The 19,400-nt window shown below is 40.2% G+C and overlaps 1 protein-coding gene across 1 annotated transcript; it reads left to right on the top strand.

The window, feature by feature from the left end:
- Nucleotides 1–933: 933 nt before the first annotated feature.
- Nucleotides 934–18,222, top strand: dmtn (dematin actin binding protein). Its single transcript, XM_053339894.1, has 16 exons — nucleotides 934–1,010; nucleotides 9,430–9,477; nucleotides 10,114–10,194; nucleotides 10,303–10,446; nucleotides 11,795–11,839; nucleotides 12,819–12,927; nucleotides 13,097–13,141; nucleotides 13,233–13,367; nucleotides 13,473–13,573; nucleotides 14,491–14,620; nucleotides 15,257–15,273; nucleotides 15,862–15,907; nucleotides 16,396–16,397; nucleotides 17,004–17,069; nucleotides 17,213–17,293; nucleotides 18,011–18,222. Exons 2-16 carry the CDS (start codon nucleotides 9,469–9,471, stop codon nucleotides 18,122–18,124), a joined length of 1,125 nt encoding a protein of 374 aa, XP_053195869.1. The 5' UTR covers nucleotides 934–1,010; nucleotides 9,430–9,468; the 3' UTR covers nucleotides 18,125–18,222.
- The last annotated feature ends 1,178 nt before the right edge of the window (nucleotides 18,223–19,400 follow it).

Genomic DNA, 19,400 nt, shown 5'->3' on the forward strand with positions numbered 1-19,400 from the left:
TTACTGGTACAAAAAAAAAAGTATTTCAGGATATTTACGATAACTTTGATCTTAATGTAAAAAAAATGTGTTAAGTTTAATATTTAACAGATATATGTTGCAGATATCTTTAATTCAGTCTTTCATATTCAAAATTTCAGATTTCCACAATGACATTTTTTCCTATAAGTTACTGTCACTGTCTAATTTTTTTTTTTGGGGGGGGCATGCAATTTTTTCTAATTGCACGTTTTTATGTTTTTTGTTTCTAATTTTTCTGTTAAATGTTTGTAAAGCACATTGAGTTGCTGCAGTATGAAATGCTCTTTATGAATAAAGCTGCTTTACATTAAAGTTGCTTCAAATGTAAAACACATTTAACCCTGCAAAGAGAAGAGATACATGTATTGATCCCACAGACGGGAACATTAATTACTACAGCAGCTAAAATTAAAAACAAAAAAAGGACCTTTAAATGCATTTATAATATATATATATATATACACAACTATAAAAAATAAATAAGTTAAATAAAATAAATAATAATAAATGATAACTATTATTATTATCATTAATCATCAAACTGTTTAATTCTAATAATCTCAAATTTAAAAAATATTCCAGATTTTTCTAAATTTAATTTTAAATATGCAAAAATACAAAGTCACATATTTACAGTTAACTTTATGACTAGAAATAATAAAAAAACATATTGATCCACTCTGGCTAGTGAATGTTAAATGCTCCATCCATATTCCTCCTCTTCTTCCTCCTCCTCTTCCTCCTGCTGGGGGGGGGGGGCGGGGGGTTAACAGCCACATTAACCCCCCTCCCTCCCCCCTCCCCCACCACCACCACCACCACACCCTCCTTCCTCCACCCTTCCTCCTTCCCTCGCTCCTCCTCCTCCTCCTCTTCCTCCTCCTCCTCCTCCTCCTCCTCCTGGTTTACAGTGAGGAGCGTCACTCTCGGTGTCCTGGATGCTTTTCACCCTGAAGCTGCTCCTCTGATTTATTCTGCGCTGTTTGGAGGTAAGATCATCTTCATTTCTCCTCTCCACCGTGAGCCCGGGTATGTCCCGGGTATATACCGGGTATTACCCGGTTATTACCGGGTGTTTTCCGTGTCTGAGGCGGAATATGCATGCTGTGTTTTTATCGTGCTGCTGCAGACGCACTTGTCTCCTCTCCTCCCTCAGACTCACTGAAGGCCACATGATGCTGTTTCAGCGTCGAAGCATCATCTTAAATATGATTCACATCTGCAGAATAAAACCATAATTACACAGTTTATAATATTTATAATATTTATAATGTTTATAATGTTTATTTAGTGTGTGCTTGTATTTATATTACAGGCCTGTGCTTTCCAGGACACATCCCTAGAGATTCAGCTACAGCCTTATTATTATCATTATTATAATAAACAGCGTTATGCATAGCTGTAGACATGTATACAGATATTATTATTATTATAAACAGTGTTATTTTGATAATATGCATGGGTGTAGACAGATACTATTATTATAATAAACAGTGTTATGCATAGCTCTATACAGTTATTATTATAATTATTATTATTATAAACAGTTTTATGATGATAATTATGAGTAGCTGTAGATAGATATCATTATAATTAACAGTATTATGCATAGCTGTAGACATATATCATTATTATAATAAACAATATATGTCTACAGCTATGCATAATTATCATCATAACACTATTAATATTATAATAAACAGTGTTATTATGATAATTATACATAGCTTTAGACATATATTATTATAATAAACAGTATTATGCATAGCTGTAGACATATATGAAGCTTAAATCATTCATATTCTGCAAGTAAATGTTTATTTTCATCCTTGAATGACTCTCTCAGTTAATAAATTATATTATTTTCTTCATAAAATGTGAGTAAATAACAAACATGGTGCTTTAAAATGTCATGTTTTGTGTTCGCCAACAATCTTCACATTTAAAAAGCATGTTTAGTTTTTTTTTTAAGCCTTTCTCGATTCATCTGCTGATTATAAGTCTATAAATTCACCTAAAATAGAGCTTTAAATGTGTTTTTTGTTGGATTGAGACTATAATGATTATTTGATAATGGAAATAATGCCTCATATCAACAAGTCTTGACACACTTTGTAGTCAAAATGTCCAATAATACAATAATACACCTCCTCCAGATGTATGTTGGTATATATGTACATTTAGCTGATCATGTAAAGAGTGTGCGTGTGTGTGTGCGTGTGTGTGTAGTGGGACTAATGGGCGGCGTACCCTGAGCTCAGCTCCATTGATGGCGGCCTGGCCGTTAAAAGCTCTCCCTGATAAGACTATCGGATGAGCACTCAGACTGCTGCCGCTCAGATGGATGGATCCCTGCTCCTCTGAGACTCTGAGCACATTTACTCAAACTTAAAGTAAAAGGTGAACTCACAGTGTTTCCAGTGTGAGTTAAAACATTAGTCAGGTTTAATGTTCATTTGGGCTCCTGAGTGTTGTTACACACTTAAAAAACTGTGAAGCTTTCCTTTAACTACAAGACTCAGCTGATTGGTTTTATATCAGTTTATACCAGCAGGGTCAAAAACAGCCCAATATGATCTTATTGGGAGGAAGGAAGGAAGGAAGGAAGAAAGGAAGAAAGGAAGGAAGGCAAGAACCAGCAGGGTCAAAAACAGCCCAATATGATCTTATTGGAAGGAAGGAAGGAAGGAAGGAAGACAAGAAGGAAGGAAGGAAGACAAGAAGGAAGGAAGGCAGGCAGGAAGGAAGGAAGGCTAGATGGAAGGAAGGAAGGAAGGAAGGAAGAAAGGAAGGCAAGAGGAGGTTGACCAGCAGGGTCAACCTCCTCTTAATTCAAAGGCCACAAACAGCCCAATAGGATTTTATTGGAAGGAAGGAAGGAAGGAAGGAAGGACGGAAGACAAGAAGGAAGGAAGGAAGACGGGCAGGAAGGAAGGAAGACTAGATGGAAGGAAGGAAGAAAGGAAGACAAGAAGGAAGACCAGAAGGAAGGAAGGAAGGCAGGAAGGAAGAAAGAAATGAAGACAAGATGGAAGGAAGGAAGAAAGGAAGACAAGAAGGAAGGAAGACCAGAAGGAAGGAAGGAAGGAAGGAAGAAAAGATGGAATGAAGGAAGAAAGGAAGACAAGAAGGAAGGAAGACCAGAAGGAAGGAAGGAAGGAAGGAAGGAAGGAAGGAAGGAAGAAAGGAAGGCAAGATGGATGGAAGGAAGGAAGGAAGGAAGACAAGATGGATGGAAGGAAGGAAGGAAGGAAGACAAGATGGAAGGAAGGAAGAAAGGAACGAAGGAAGGAAGACAAGAAGGAAGGAAGGAAGGAAGGAAGGAAGACAAGATGGAAGAAAAGAAGGAAGGAAGGAAGGAAGGAAGGAAGGAAGGAAGGAAGGAAGAAAGACAAGATGGAAGGAAAGAAGGAAGGCAGCCAGGAAGGAAGGGAGACTAGATGGAAGGAAGGAAGGAAGGAAGGAAGGAAAGAAAGAAAGATGAAAGGAAGAGAAGACAGGAAGGAAAGTGGGCCAGATTGGACTCCTCAGCGGGTCGGTTCTGGCCCCTGGGCCGCATGTTTGACCCCCCTGGTTTTATACTTTCACTGTGTTACATTTATCTGACAGTTATTAAGATTAAAAACATTTTATATAGAAAATCGCTGAGACTGAACCTTTGAGGCCAATACCGATATCAATATTTATGAGTTTAAACTCGACTAAGAGTCTAAATGTTAGCAGCTACAGATACACTATGAAACACCAGCGACTTAAAATATCATTAATTGTTCCTTAATTTATCCCTAAAAAACATATAAAACAGCTTAAACCTAGATTAAGGGGTTTAGCTTTAGTTAATTAGCCAGACATCCCTTATGTTTCCATTCATTTGAAAAGCTGAAACCCCTTATATCAAAACGCCCTTAAACAGAGTACATAATCCTCTAATTATCATTTTATGGACTTATTAAAAGGTCCTTAAAAGGCAAAAGTACGTTGATTTTAAGCATTTTTCCCTAAATTTACTCATTAATTTACTAATAATAACGTTTAACTTAACTAATATATATTCCTCGCTTCGTCTCCGACGCACCAAATCCGCATAGCAACGGCAGCTCATCTCATTACACCAATCACAGCCTGGGGTTTTAGTTTCCTTCTCACTCATTGGCCAGTTGTTCTCCGGTCAGCTTGTGGCCAGTTGATATCGCCATAGCAACTACCGCCATAGCAACTCCCGCCATTCAGAGTGCAGTTAAAACTAAAGACTAAAACTAAATAAAAACTAAACTAAAACTACTTAATCACTTGTTAAACTAACTAAAACTAGACTGAAATAAAAACAAATATATTTAAATATATAAATAAATAACATATTTAAAAACTTTACTAACCCTGACACTAACGTCTAACTATCTAGTCCCTGCTTCGTATCCAACGCACCAAATCTGCATAGCAACGGCAGCTCATTTCAATACACCAATCACAGCCTCGGTCAGTTCTCTGGTCAGCGAGTGGCCAGTTGATATCGCCATAGCAACTCCCGCCATTCAGAGTGCTGCTAGTGACGAGCATGAGGAGCAACTGACAGTTACCAAGCTTCTTTGTAAAAGGCAAAAGTAAGAAGATTTTAAGCGTTTCCCTTACATTTACACATTCATTTATTAATACTAACCAGGGTTATTATAGTTGACTAAAACTAAGACTACTAAAACTAGCGGTGAAAAAATAATTAAGTTAACTGGAATAAAAATAAAAACGATAGTTCTTTAAAAAAGGAAAACTAAATAAAAACTAAACTAAAACTACTTCATCACTTGTTAAACTAACTAAAACTAAACTGAATTTATAAAAAAACTGAAAAACTAAATAAAAATAAAAACAAATTAATATTTAAAAACTATACTAACATCTAACTATCTATTCCCTGCTTCGTATCCGACGCACCAAATCTGCATAGCAACGGCAGCTCATCTCATTACACCAATCACGGCCTGGGATTTTAGTTTCCTTCTCACTCATTGGTCAGTTCTTCTCCGGTCAGTTAGTGGCCAGTTGATATCGCCATAGCAACTCCCGCCATTCAGAGTGCCGTTAAAACTAAAGACTAATACTAAACAACAACTACTCAATCACTTGTTAAACTAACTAAAACTAGACTGAAATAAAAACTAATTAATATTTAAAAACTATACTAACCCTGACACTAACATCTAACTAATGTTATATCTATTGATATCGCCATAGCAACTCCCGCCATTCAGAGTACTGCTAGTGACGAGCATCAGGAGCAGTTACCAAGCTTCTTTATAAAGTCACTACCACAGAAAGCTTCTAGAAAAACATAATTTTCTCTTTCTGTCTTTACTGATAATACTTCATTTGGCTACTTTTCTCAACTGTTTGGTAGCTTAAACGTCAAGAAATCGTGAAAAATGTGACTAAGTGTTTCCGAATGTCCAAGATGACGTTACCATTATAGAGGAGAAACATTTAAGAAGCTGGAATCAGTTGATCAGTTATCAAAAGAGTTAGCTATTTATGTAAAAGTTGGTAACTAATTGATTAACTGACTAATCATTGCAGCTCTTTAATAATTAGAATCTAAAATACGATGCTATTAAACTACCCACACTGTATAAAACTATCACACAGAAGAACATGTACTTAATAATAGTTCAAATTTAACATTTTACCCAGTTTGGGCCGTTTTAGCACCAGTACAACATCAGGTTAACTTTAGCAATTTGTTATTTTAACCCACAAGTTTTAGCTAAAAACTGTCACACAACTGTCTTGTTTCTTCTACCAAGCGATGCTCATGTGACATTCAAAAGAAATGTAAGTTTAAAAGAGAGTAGAGTAGATTATAAGAAGCTTTAGGTTGAGTAAATAGCCCAAGAGTAAACAGATAAATAAAACATAACTAAAACTGGGTCAAAACAAGCGCTAGCCTTGAGAGACTTTCTAGGTAACATTAAGTATCTTGTCAGAGCTGTATTGACTCAAACTGGGTAAAATTTAATAAACTAGTAGTCATTTTTTATTGTGTATCAATCTTTTATTTATCAGTAAGAAAACAAAGACGTATATCCCAAAATGTCAAATTAAACTATCCGCGGTAGATAAAACTATTACAAGTTGCTGATAACTACATATTTAATAAATAAGTTCAAATTAAAATGTACCCAGTTTGGGCCCATATAGAACAACATCAGGTTAACTTCAGCAATTTGTTATTTTAACCCACAAGTTTTAGCTAAAAACTTTCACAACTGAGATGTTCACGACATTAAAAATACATTTACATTTAAAAAAAGTAGAGTAGATTATAATGAGCTTTAGTTTGAGTAAATAAACCAACAGATAAATAAAACATAATTAAGCGCTAGTCTTCAGAGACTTTTTGGGTAACATTTATGTCAGAGCTGTATTAACTCAACCTGGGTAAAATTGAATGATCTAGTGAATTTTCTAAGGGAGCAAAGGACCATATTTCCCAAAATGTTTAAAGTATTTCTTTAAGTAGGATCCTGAAATCTCTTGTAACTGAGTGTTTTGTGGCATCTCCTTCTAGTATAAGTAAAGAATCTGAATATTTCATGTTAACAGGAGGGTTTCTGTACAGATTAGTCCAGGTTTACGCTGATGAAACCTGTTACTGCACAGATGTGGTTCAGCTGAGGACAGGCGGCTGACGGATCCTCTCTCTCTCTGATCTCATGTCAGTTTTACTCGACATGACTGTACAATATTTAGAAAGCAGATGAAAGAAGGAGGGAAAGTAAAGCTCTTGTGCTGTGTTTTGTCGACTCTCTGGAGGGAGGAGTGTAACCAAAGCAGTGACTGTTGAGAGCCGGCTGGGCGTTGGCCCGGCTGGGCGAGCTGATAAACAGCCGGGGAGGAGACCAAAGAGCAGGGGAGGGGAGGGTTAGAGGAAGAGGAAGGGATGGAGATGGAGGTGGAGGAGGAAGAAGAAGAAGAAGGAGGAGGAGGGTGGGAGGGTGACGCAGAAGAAAGAGGAGGCATGGCGTGAGGAGGGGGTTCATTCACAGGAAGTCGAGATCTTTCGGCTGAGGATATCCTCAACAGAGAGGCCCTCATGTTGTTTAGGTACAAGGTGTCTTTCCTGTGAGGAGGAGGCAGTTGGCCCACCTCCTGCCTCCGGCTTACCGCCTCCTGGCTCCAGCTTACCGCCTCCATCCCCCCGAGGAGGCTCCAATAACAGCCGTGCCTAAATCTGATTCACAGTGTTGTTTTACATCCTCTTGTCCTTGTCCCCGTCGTTGGAGTCATACCCCCGAGGGAGGCGGCGTGTCTCTGCGTTGCATCTGAAAAAGGATAATTTGCTCTGTATGCGGCTCAAAAAGAGGAAATACAATCTAATATCTCTGATTACTGTAAATGGAAAAGTAAGAGGTCATTTATTACATCTCCAGATTTTTTGTATAGGTTTTGTTCTGCTCACTTCTTTTTTTCCCCAGAGATATCAGTCATTATGACGGATAATATCAAAGGGAATAGGGTGTATTTCAACTTTAGTCATCACTTTTTTGTGCAATATATTGTTAAAAGTGTTTTATTATTGAAAGGAATAGAGGTTTGTAGGCGTCTGGGTTTGATTGACAGCTGTTGTGATGGTCTTTTAGTTCCCTTTTTTTCATTCTTGACACTATTTCTGTCCCTTTTCACCTGAACAAACCGAGTATATATAAGAAAATATAAGAATGTCTTCCAGTAGACAAATGTTGGCCTTTATTTAAACAGTATATCTTCCTCTCTTTATGGTGGACAGCTTTTCATGCTTTCAAGTGAAGCTGTTTGAAACAACTCTAAATGCTTTTTATTTTCGAAATGCTGGAAATATTGCATTTTTTTTATTTTTAAAGATTTAGTGAATAGATGATGATGTTCAGGAATTATGTGACTTAAATCTCCCTGAAACTTTGGCCACTGCTGGAGAGACAAAACAAACGCTCCCTGATCATAAAACAACCACACAGGTCGATCGTACCTGTATGCCAGAACGTCCCATAGGAGCGTAAAGTGCTTCTTTCTAAAGCTGTCAAACATCATTAACTCATTTTCCAAACTGCTTATCTTACAGAGAGTAGCAAGGGGGCCGGAGCCAATCCCAGCTGTCATTGGGACAAAAGATGGGGTACATCCATCACAGGGCTATCATAGAGCAGACAGACAACCATTCACATTCACACCTAGAGCGACTAATTATCCTCAGTAGCAGTCGCTTCTCTCTCTTCCTTCTCATTTGGTTGTTTCTGTCCATTTCCTGCTAACCAATCATTTGTTGCTATGATTGAGGGCCCCTTTCCTTTCAAGGGCCCCTAACACATGATGTATTATGATGTGGCAGCAGTGTGGTTAAAGTCTGGTTAGGTTTAGCCACAAAAACCACTTGGTTAGAGTTAAAGAAACATGACGGTTCAAGTTATAATGATCTGTTAAAATGTGGTTTTACTCCAACAGTAAACACCATGAAAATAACTAGCAGCTTAGTCCACTTTGTTTTTGGCCACTATCTACCCATCCATCCACCCAACCTACCTCCTCTTAATAAGGCAAAGTATGACCTTATATTGTCACTTCTTCGGGTCGTAATTACTATGGCCACTAGATGGCATAAACATAATTATACGTCGTTTTTGCCAGAGTTTTAGACCTGTACTGTCATTTTTCTTGTGGCTGGCAGACGCTTTTTAACTGTTTTCTTCTTCAACATTCAATATGAGTCAGCATAAATGACAGAGAACTGCTGGGAAAACACTGTGATGTCAGTTCGTCCATCATGTTTCCATCACTTCTGTCGCTCTGTTCATTACATCTTCTTTTTCTGCTTCATTGCATTCGACATGAGAGTCAGAATCAGTCACAAACTGTTTACTGCGATGAGCTCAACTGTCAATATTCATTAAACAGTTGTGGATGTAAAACACAGATTAATTCAGATTTTCTTTTATCGATTGTCTGACATTTTGTTTAAGATGTGCGCTACATGTGGATGGAAACCTGAGCAAAAGCTGGTTGCATGACAAAAAATAACAATTGATATAAAGAATTACCTGATTAATGCCAGAATATCAGCTGTAACCATTACTTACGATTACTATTGGAATATAAGAAGCATTTTTCCTCCCTTTCCTACGATGATAAGTTGTCTGCTGTGAATAAAACTCTGCTGTGCAAGATAAATAAATGTTGTATAGTTGTTACAGTATATTTCTTCATAAAAACTGCAGCAGGGCGGAAATGTTATTAGTTTGCTTTTTAGTTTGCTCAGACTGATGAGTCATTCATAAAGTGTCAGCCGATGATGAAATACTGATGTCTTAATGGAGGATGCATTTGCTGATTGTCTTTCCCTCTCTCTCCCTCTCCTCATTTCTCCCTCTCCTCATTTCTCTCCAGCTGGTTAAAACCAAACAGGAGAAAGGTTTCTCTCCAGTCATGCAGAAGGTAATCAATAATCTCCAGACCTGCTGAAGCTTCAGACATGATGAACACACTCACACTCACATTTATATATGTATAAATCCACTCCAATCTGTCCTGAAGATCCAGTAGAAGTTGTTATATGTTAGAAATATATGAAATAAAACTAGGATTATAATCTAAAAACATGAATTTTTCAGTTATAGGAGATAAAGATTTTTTTTTCACCTCTAAATCACTAAAAACAGGACGAGATGGGGCGACACTGATCTTCAATGATAGTTGTATTGATTTATAATTAGAAGTGGTGATACCAGCTGATTTAATTGAATTACTCCACAGCAGTTTTACACACAGAAGCAGAACTTTAAAGGACCAGTCTGTAGAAATTAATATAGCTTAGCATTCATAAGTATGCGCCCTTGTGAGCCCTTTATATCATAATGAGTGTGTCCTCTTTCATAGAGCCTGATTTGATCTATTAATTAGATAAAATAATGATTAATCCAGCTTTAATGTCCATATCTCTGGCTACCTTATAACTCTCTGCTGATAAACTATGAGATTTGTTATCTTGGATAATCTCGGTGATGGTAGAAGTCAGGATTCAGGTTCTTACTTTCATCTCTGTTTTTTCTGCTCTCCGTATCGTGCTCTTAGGTGGAGGGACGGGTCACCCCGGTTAACCTGCCTTCGTCCAGGGGCCCAAGCACCCCGGGGTCTCCTGCCACTGGCATCGTGGTAAACCTGCTCAGAGACACATGTATTATCTCTCTGTGTGTGTGTGTGTGTGTGTGTGTGTGTGTACAGTACCACTAACCTGTTACCTGTGTGTGTGTGTGTGTTCAGGCCCGTGTGAACGACCAGGTGGTGGGTTACAGGGACCTCGCTGCTCTGCCCAGAGATAAAGCCATCCTGCAGGTGGAGAGACCCGACTTGATGACCTACCAACCACACCTGACCTTCTCCCCACTCGACCAGCCACGCAGAGAGGTACACACACACAGACACACAGACACACACACACACACACACAAACACACAGACACACACACACACACACACACATGGACAGGACCTTTACATCATGCATTTTCTAGCCCCTTATCCTAACATTAACCATCACAACTAAATGCTTAAACCCAACTCTAACCTTCACCTTAAAACCAAGACTGAAGCTTTAAATTGCTCTTTGACGTTGTGCGGAGTCAAAACGTCCTCACAATGCAGAAACGTCCTCACGATGCAGAGATGTCCTCATAATGCAGAAAGCTCCTCACGATGCAAAACGTCCTCATAATGCAGAAACGTCCTCACGATGCAGAAACGTCCTCATAATGCAGAAACGTCCTCACGATGCAGAAACGTCCTCACGATGCAGTAACGTCCTCACGATGCAGAAATGTCCTCACAATGCAGAAACGTCCTCACGATGCAGAAACGTCCTCACGATGCAGTAACGTCCTCACGATGCAGAAACGTCCTCACAATGCAGAAACATCCTCACAATGCAGAAACATCCTTATAACTTAGAAACATCCTCACGATGCAGAGACGTCCTCACGATGCAGAGACGTCCTCACGATGCAGAAACGTCCTCACAATGCAGAAATGTCCTCACGATGCAGAAACGTCCTCACGATGCAGAAACGTCCTCACAATGCAGAAACGTCCTCACAATGCAGAAACATCCTCACAATGCAGAAACATCCTCACAATGCAGAAACATCCTTATAACTTAGAAACATCCTCACGATGTAGAGACGTCCTCACGATGCAGAGACGTCCTCACGATGCAGAAATGTCCTCACAATGCAGAAATGTCCTCACAATGCAGAAACGTCCTCACGATGCAAAAAAGTCCTCATAATGCAGAAACGTCCTTATAACTTAGAAATGTCCTCACGATGCAGAAACGTCCTCGCGATACAGAAACATCCTCACGATGCAGAAACGTCCTCACAATGCAGAAACATCCTTATAACTTAGAAACGTCCTCACGACGCAGAAACGTCCTCACGATGCAGAAACGTCCTCACGATGCAGACACGTCCTCAGAAACGTCCTCATAATGCAGAAACGTCCTCACAATGCAGAAACGTCCTCACGATGCAGAAACGTCCTCACGATGCAGACACGTCCTCACGACGCTGGTTTTTAAAACTGGTCCTCTCTATGATAGCAAGACATGCACAGACACACACACAGCACAGTATCAGCTTGTTTGCCACCCAGCTTTAAGACTGAACTGAAAACTGATTGTCTGTGTTTCCTCTCTGTGGTTTGTTGAGTTATTTCATGATTTTAAGTGTTAATAATTGTGTTTTTCTGTGATCTGCAGCGCTCTCTGTCTCCTCCCTCCACTTCTCCTCACATGTCCCCCGGGGTAAGAGAAAGAAACTGCTGCTTCTGTTTGAAACAAAGAATGAATGAATGAATGAATGAATGAATGAATGAATGAATGAATGAATGTTATTTGTAATTGAATTAGACTCTCAGTGATCACTCTTCCTCCTTCATACTAGACATGCAGCTCTAAAGTTTTCCATCATGCTTAAATCATTATCACATTTCTTTCTCTCTAATTTTGTTTCAGCTGTTTTGTGAAAGCTCTAATCTCAAACTCAAAATACAATAATACTCAAATATAAATATATTTTGATTATCAAGTATATAAAATAGGTACCTGACACTTACTTTGAAGTTATATTAAAATTGTTGGACTGCTCTTTTGAGTCTTTCTGATCTTAATACTTTAAAAGTTTATCTTAAATTTGATTATACTTGAAGTATGTTTTTGACTAAATGAGTGATTGATATTGATAATTAAATACTGGTTGGTTGCAGCTGACAGACTGCCGATCCACAGATGTTGTGGTACAGTAGCTGAACCCTCGCTGACCTCTTCTACATTAAATCTTCCATTAGTCAGCAGCAGGTCATGACACAGTCTCAGTTTGACCGATGTCTTCATTTTCTCGAGTTTCAATCACTGCTTTGTGTTTGTCTGAGTGTTAAAAAATGTGACATTTAAAGCTTCTCATTCGCCTGCAGCCACTGAGAACAGAAGGTGTCTGTTTGGACTGTTGTGGTCTCCCTGATGTTTCCCATCAGACCTCAGACCTCAGACCTCTGACAGGGAGGCTGTGACGGTGTTTGTCTTGTTATAATGTGTGAATCAGCTGCAGCAGCGAGACTCCTCACTGTTAACAAGAAGAGAAACCATTGACTGCTTACTTCTGAAAGCTCTAAAAAAAATCAAATGAAGAGTGAAAAGAGACTGTAAACTGTGAAGTTATAGTTTGTTTAAATAATGAGCTGCAATGTTAAAGTTTAATGACAAAGCTCATGTGTTTGTTTTTCAGATGAAGGGACGCAGAGCAGAAAGTGAGAGCGGCTCCCCCGGAGGATCAACGCTGCAACTGCAGGGCGAACGCAAGATCAGCATCAGCCTGCAGCATTTCCATAGGCCAGGTAAAATACACATAAACACACACACACACACACACACACACACACACACACACACACACACACACACACACACACACACACACACACACACACACACACACACACACACACACACACTCTGGACTTCCATATTCTGATAACTAAATCTCTCACTCTACATTTTTCTCAGATAACGGCACCAACATCTACAGGAAACCTCCCATCTATAAACATGGTGAGGTCATATTCATGTTCATCATTATTTCCGTGTGTTGTGTCTTTCTTCTCTGAGGGGGCTTTATGTCTTTCTGTCTCTGACTCTTCAGACGGAAACAAACACGGGGACGGCAGCGGCGTCATCCAGTCAGCAAAGTTTCCAGCAGCTCAGCCTCCAGATCCAAGCCAGCCGTCCAAGATCGAGACTGAGTACTGGCCCTGCCCCCCCTCACTGGCTTCCATGGGTAACACACACACACATACAGATGAAAACACACACACACACACACACACACACACACACACACACACAGAGGGAGGTGTGTGTCTTACCTTTGTGCTCTCTGCAGAGATCGAGTGGAACAAGAAGAAGCTGCAGGAGCAGGAGGAAGACGAGTTTGAAGACCTGACAGATGAAGCCGAGATGCTGCGAGAACAGGAGCTGGAAAAGGTTTGTGAGTTTAAAAAACACAAATTACACTTTTCTCTGAGTCTGAACCTCCGTTATAAACACCAGCCAGCATGTCCACGTGGCCCCACATGGGGTCAATGTGGGCTAGGTGGGTACTGAGTGGGTATGGGCTTGAACTGGGAAAATTGTGCGGGTCCCACATGGTTTCAGTAAAATGGGCCGACTATATGATCCCATATGGGATGTAAGTGGGCTAAGCAGACATCAGCATAAACAGGGCAAATTGTATGGGACCCACATGTAAAGCCCATGTGGCTAAATGGGACCCATTTAAGGTCCATTCTGATCCCACTTAGACCCCATATAGGCAAACATATGGGGCCTACAAGGGTCTCACCCAGTTGGGCCCCACCTGAAACCCAGTCAGAACCCACTCGAAGCCCATATGGGCAAACACAGGTGGAGTCACCATGGAAACTGCAGACAAACCCACTTGGGACCCATATTTGCAGCCCAGATTGAACCCTTATGGACCCACATGGACCTGCTGACTGAGAGGCATTTAAACATTGCAACAGGCCAACACACACAGCTAACATGTTACTGTAATGTTCCTGCTCTTATTTCCTCCCACTCAGTCTAAATAATGTGAATATTTCCACAAAGTTCCTTCTGAGCTGCAGTGATGTAACTGTAGCGCGTAGCCAGGTGCCAAAAAAGTCGTAACAGTGCAAATTAACGCGTTGTTACGTCAAAAACTAAAAAAGTGATCCAAGTACTCCCAACACTGAGTATAAATAAATAATCATCTGAGATTTTAAGAATTCAGAAAAAAAATTCAGGGTTAGGGTTATATATTTCACGAAGAAGCTAGAACTACGTCGTCTCGTCTCGGTCGGTGATGAAAGCGGTCGCTCTGAGAGTTAAATGTTGCTCCTGTTTCCGTGTGAATTCAGATCAAGTCCAACCTGGGCCGCCTGATCCTGAAGGAGGAGAAAGAGAAAGCCGTTCAGTTCAGGAGGAAGACGCAGTCGCTGCCCGACAGAACACACATGCACACCAGTGAGGCTCTGCAGCGTGTTTACTGTCTCAGCCCTAACCCCTGACCCTAACCCAGCTCTGTCTCAGCCCTAACCCCTAACCCTAACCCTACCACAACCCTAACCCTACCCTTACCATAACCCTAACCCTACCATAACCCTACCATAACCCTAACCCTACCATAACCCTAACCCTACCCTAACCCTACCCATACCATAACCCTAACCCAGCTCTGTCTCAGCCCCAACCCCTAACCCTACCCTAACCCTACCACAACCCTACCATAACCCTACCCTTACCATAACCCTAACCCTACCATAACCCTAACCCTACCATAACCCTACCATAACCCTGCCCTAACCCTAACCCATACCATAACCCAGCTCTGTCTCAGCCCTAACCCCAAGCCTAATCCTAACCCTACCCTAACCCTAACATAACCCTACCCCTACCATAACCCTAACCCAGCTCTGTCTCAGCCCTAACTCTACCCCTACCATAACCCTAACCCTACCCTAACCCTACCATAACCCTAACCCTACCATAACCCTAACCCTACCATAACCCTACCATAACCCTGCCCCAACCCTACCATGACCCTTTAAATCCTTATTCACACAGTTCTGCTTGTTTCTTCTGCAGGTTTGTCAGCGAATGCATCAAAGTCTCCGTCACGTTCAGCCTCAGGACTGACCAGAGTGAGTCAGAAACTACTAAAAAGTTAAAGTAGAAAATTAACCTTCTTTAGAGCGGGACATATCTATGGGTCAATGAGGTTTTCTTTGTGTCCATGTGGTTTAGTTTAAATTTAAAGGGTTAAAATATGAAAATAAACGTATGAATAACTTCACACATTCTTTTTTTGTGGACCCAGCATCAAATTTCTGCTTTTAATCCATTTAGAGAGAATATATTAGAGGATTATGGTAAAAATGTCTAAGTGGTGTAACCATAAAAACTTTGGAAGGAAGGAAGGGAGGGAGGGAGGAAGGAAGGAAGGAAGGAAGGAAGGAAGGAAGGAAGGAAGGAAGGAAGGAAGGAAGGAGAATATATTAGAGGATTATGGCAAACATGTCTAAGTGGTGTAATCTTTTTTTAATATATTGATTATATTGAACTGGGCGTAACCTCCATGATGTCTTGCTGCGGAGTTCAGTCTGAATTTATCTAGAAAACCAACAAAAATACTAAATGTACATTTTAACAAACCTGATGCTGCCTAGTTGGACCTGGTAGATGTCTGGCTTCTTTGTTTTAATATAAAAAGTGATTTGTTGTGTTTCCAGATGCAGTCGGCAGAGTTTTCCACAGATGGAGATAAAGGACAGCCAGGTACGATCCTCTCCTGTCTTTCATCCTCATCACTCAACACAAATATGAAAATATCTGGTTTCATATTTACATTTTAAAAAGGCTTCTGTAGTTTTAAGTGAACGAACAAAAGGAAGTAGTGCTGGTTTGTTGGGAACTATTTTCAGAGGCGGATGAATCTACATTTGGTGCTTTAGTTTCTGTCAGAAGGACGATGTGTTTGAGTCAGAATAAACTCTGCGTCTGATTGATGCTTTATAAAATGAAAAATGATTATTAAATGAGTTTTAACATGAACTCCTGTTGTTGTTTTTGCAGCTGCTCAGGTAAGCAAGCCGCCTGTGTGTCGCATGTGCATGACCTCTGACCTCTGACCTCTGACATCAGCACTGATGTGTTTTTGGTTCTTTACTGAACCGCTGCGTTCAGCTTCCTGCAGATCACGTTTTCATCTTTAAGCCGTCGTCAACTTTTTATATCTAAATATCCAAATACTGTAGTACAGTTAGAGGTACTAGTACTTTACTGTAGTACAGTTAGAGGTACTAGTACTTTACTGTAGTACAGTTTGAGGTACTAGTACTTTACTGTAGTACAGTTAGAGGTACTAGTACTTTACTGTAGTACAGTTTGAGGTACTACTACTTTACTGTAGTACAGTTAGAGGTACTAGTACTTTACTGTAGTACAGTTTGAGGTACTAGTACTTTACTGTAGTACAGTTAGAGGTACTAGTACTTTACTGTAGTACAGTTTGAGGTACTAGTACTTTACTGTAGTACAGTTTGAGGTACTACTACTTTACTGTAGTACAGTTAGAGGTACTAGTACTTTACTGTAGTACAGTTAGAGGTACTAGTACTTTACTGTAGTACAGTTTGAGGTACTAGTACCTTACTGTAGTACAGTTTGAGGTACTAGTACTTTACTGTAGTACAGTTAGAGGTACTAGTACTTTACTGTAGTACAGTTAGAGGTACTAGTACTTTACTGTAGTACTTCTTCCATCGCTGCTTTTCTTTGTGCTTTTACGTTGATGTTTTTTTTAGAAATATTTGTCATGCTGTTTGTGTGTGTGTGTGTATGTGTGTGTGTATGCGTGTGTGTGTGTGTGTAGAACGGCGAGGCTCGGAGGGAGAGGATGGACAGAGGAAACTCGTTGCCGAGTATCTTGGAGCAGAAGGTGAAGCTTCTGATTAATTTATTTATATTTTTATTTAATTCTCTGCAGATTTTATCATTATTAACCAGCTTGTTAAAATTATAATAATGTTTAATATAATAATGTATTATAGTTGAACCTGCAGCTTTGTGTTTTATGTGCAGGTGTTTCCGTATGAGGCGCTGGTCGTGACCCACAGGGGGCGCTCTAAGCTGCCGCCCGGCGTCGACCGCACTCGGCTGGAGGTCAGAAAAGTTTTATTACATTTATATTTAATTAATTTAAATAAAAAGGCTGAAGTTATGTTCTTTAACTTTAATGATGTTTCAGCCTGATCAGTGATTAATATTAAAGTTTAAACTCTTTAAAAGTTGAAAATGTTTCTGAGTTAAATATTCTCGTTATTATTAAAACTTAATTTCTGTGACTGAAGTGATTCAAACTCATCCTGTTGTTTCCTTTAACGGAAAAATGTGATTTTATTTTATATTTAAAATAATAAAATAAACTAAAGCAGTTAAACAGACGACTCACAAACATCCAGATTTGGGTTTTTAACTTCTACTCCTCTTCTTCCTCCTCTTCCTCTTCCACCTCCTTTTCCTTCCTCTTCATCTCCTCTTCCTCCTTTTCGTCCTCCTCCTCCTCTTCCTCCTCGTCATGTTCTTCCTCCTCCTCTTCCTTCCTCTTCATCTCTTCCTCCTCATCCTCTTTCTCATCCTCCTCCTCCACCTCCTTCTCCTTCTCCTCCTCCTCCTCCTTGTCCTCCTCTTCCTCCTCCTCCTCCTCCTTCTCCTCCACCTCCTCCTCTTCCTCCTCCTCTTCCTTCCTCTTCATCTCTTCCTCCTCATCCTCTTTCTCATCCTCCTCCTCCACCTCCTTCTCCTTCTTCCCCTCCTCCTTGTCCTCCTCTTTCTCCTTCTCCTCCTCCTCCTCCTCCTCCTCCTCTTCCTCCTCCTCAGCGTCACCTGACCCCGGAGCAGTTCGAGGAGTTGTTCGGGATGTCGATTGTGGAGTTCGACCGCCTCTCTCTGTGGAGACGAAACGAACTGAAGAAGAAGGCCCAGCTTTTCTAACAGGAAGTGACCTCATCGCTCGCCACACACCTTCGAGTACCTGACGAACCACCTGCTGTCGAGGAGGAGGAAGAGGAGGAGGAGGAAGAGGAAGAGGAGGAGGAAAAAACTAGATATATCCAGTCTAGAGCAAATCATCCTGTTAGACCAGACAAACATGTTCTCCATCAACTAACCTATCACGTCCCTGGATGAGTGCCCCCCCCCCCGCCCCCCCCCATACCCCCCCCTCCCCACCTGCCCTACCTGCCCCCCCCCCCCTCGAGGAGGATCAGAGTATTTCCTGAAGGCTGGCCCTGATTTAACCCTTTACTCTGACTAACCTTAATTAAACAGATGCACTGACACTCACATTATTACCTGTGCTGCACTTATAATCACCACTGCTTACAACCCATCTTCATCATCATCATCATCATCACCACCACCATCATCATCACCATAGTTATGTTTCAGCTGCAGGCGTCTGTTTCATGAAGCTGAATTAACTGAGAATCTTTGGGTTTCATTTTAAAGGATAATTTAAAGTTTAAAGTTTTATTCCTCCGTTAATGTTCAAAACTCTTCAAAATAAAGGAGCTAATTCTTCAAAATAAAGGAACAAATGCCTTTATTTTGAAGAGTCTATTCCTTTATAAAGAACAAACTCTTCAAAATAAAGGAGCTAACCCTCCAAAATAAAGGAACAAATGCCTTTATTTTGAAGAGGTGTTTGGCCTCTTTAAAATAAAGGAGCAAACCCTTCAAAATAAAGGAACAAATGCCTTTATTTTGAAGAGCCTATTTCTTTATTTTGAAGAGGTGTTTGGCCTCTTTAAAATAAAGGAGTAAACCCTTTCAAAATAAAGGACCAAACGCCTTTATTTTGAAGAGGTGTTTGGTCTCTTCAAAATAAAGGACCAAACTCTTTAAAATAAAGGAACAAACGCCTTTACTTTGAAGAGCTTGTTCCTTTATTTTGGAGTGGTGATAATGAAGTAACAAACTCTTCAAAATAAAGGACCAAACCCTTCAAAATAAAGGACCAAACCCTTCAAAATAAGGGAACAAACTGCACTGATGTTCTTTTATTTTGAAGAGTCTGGTCTCAGACGCTACTGAGCATGTGCAGTAACGTGGAACCTACAGAACTACAGAACGGTTCTCCAGAGACTGAACACACAGGTATCTGTAGACTAGCTGCTGAACATCGTGGAGCATTTAGATGTTTCCCTCAGGAGCTGGTGGAGAGTAAACACAGAGCTAAAAGAGAGAGAATACTGGACAGAAACACGAT

The sequence above is a fragment of the Scomber japonicus genome, chromosome 19 (genome assembly GCF_027409825.1).
Source record: "Scomber japonicus isolate fScoJap1 chromosome 19, fScoJap1.pri, whole genome shotgun sequence".
Taxonomy (NCBI): Eukaryota; Metazoa; Chordata; class Actinopteri; order Scombriformes; family Scombridae; genus Scomber; species Scomber japonicus.

Bases quoted from the DNA above. Each gene is read 5' to 3' on its own strand.
- dmtn (XM_053339894.1), top strand. The intron at 17,070-17,212 runs GTGAAGCTTCTG...TTTTATGTGCAG, and splicing joins CGAGTATCTTGGAGCAGAAG to GTGTTTCCGTATGAGGCGCT. The intron at 17,294-18,010 runs GTCAGAAAAGTT...CCTCCTCCTCAG, and splicing joins TCGACCGCACTCGGCTGGAG to CGTCACCTGACCCCGGAGCA.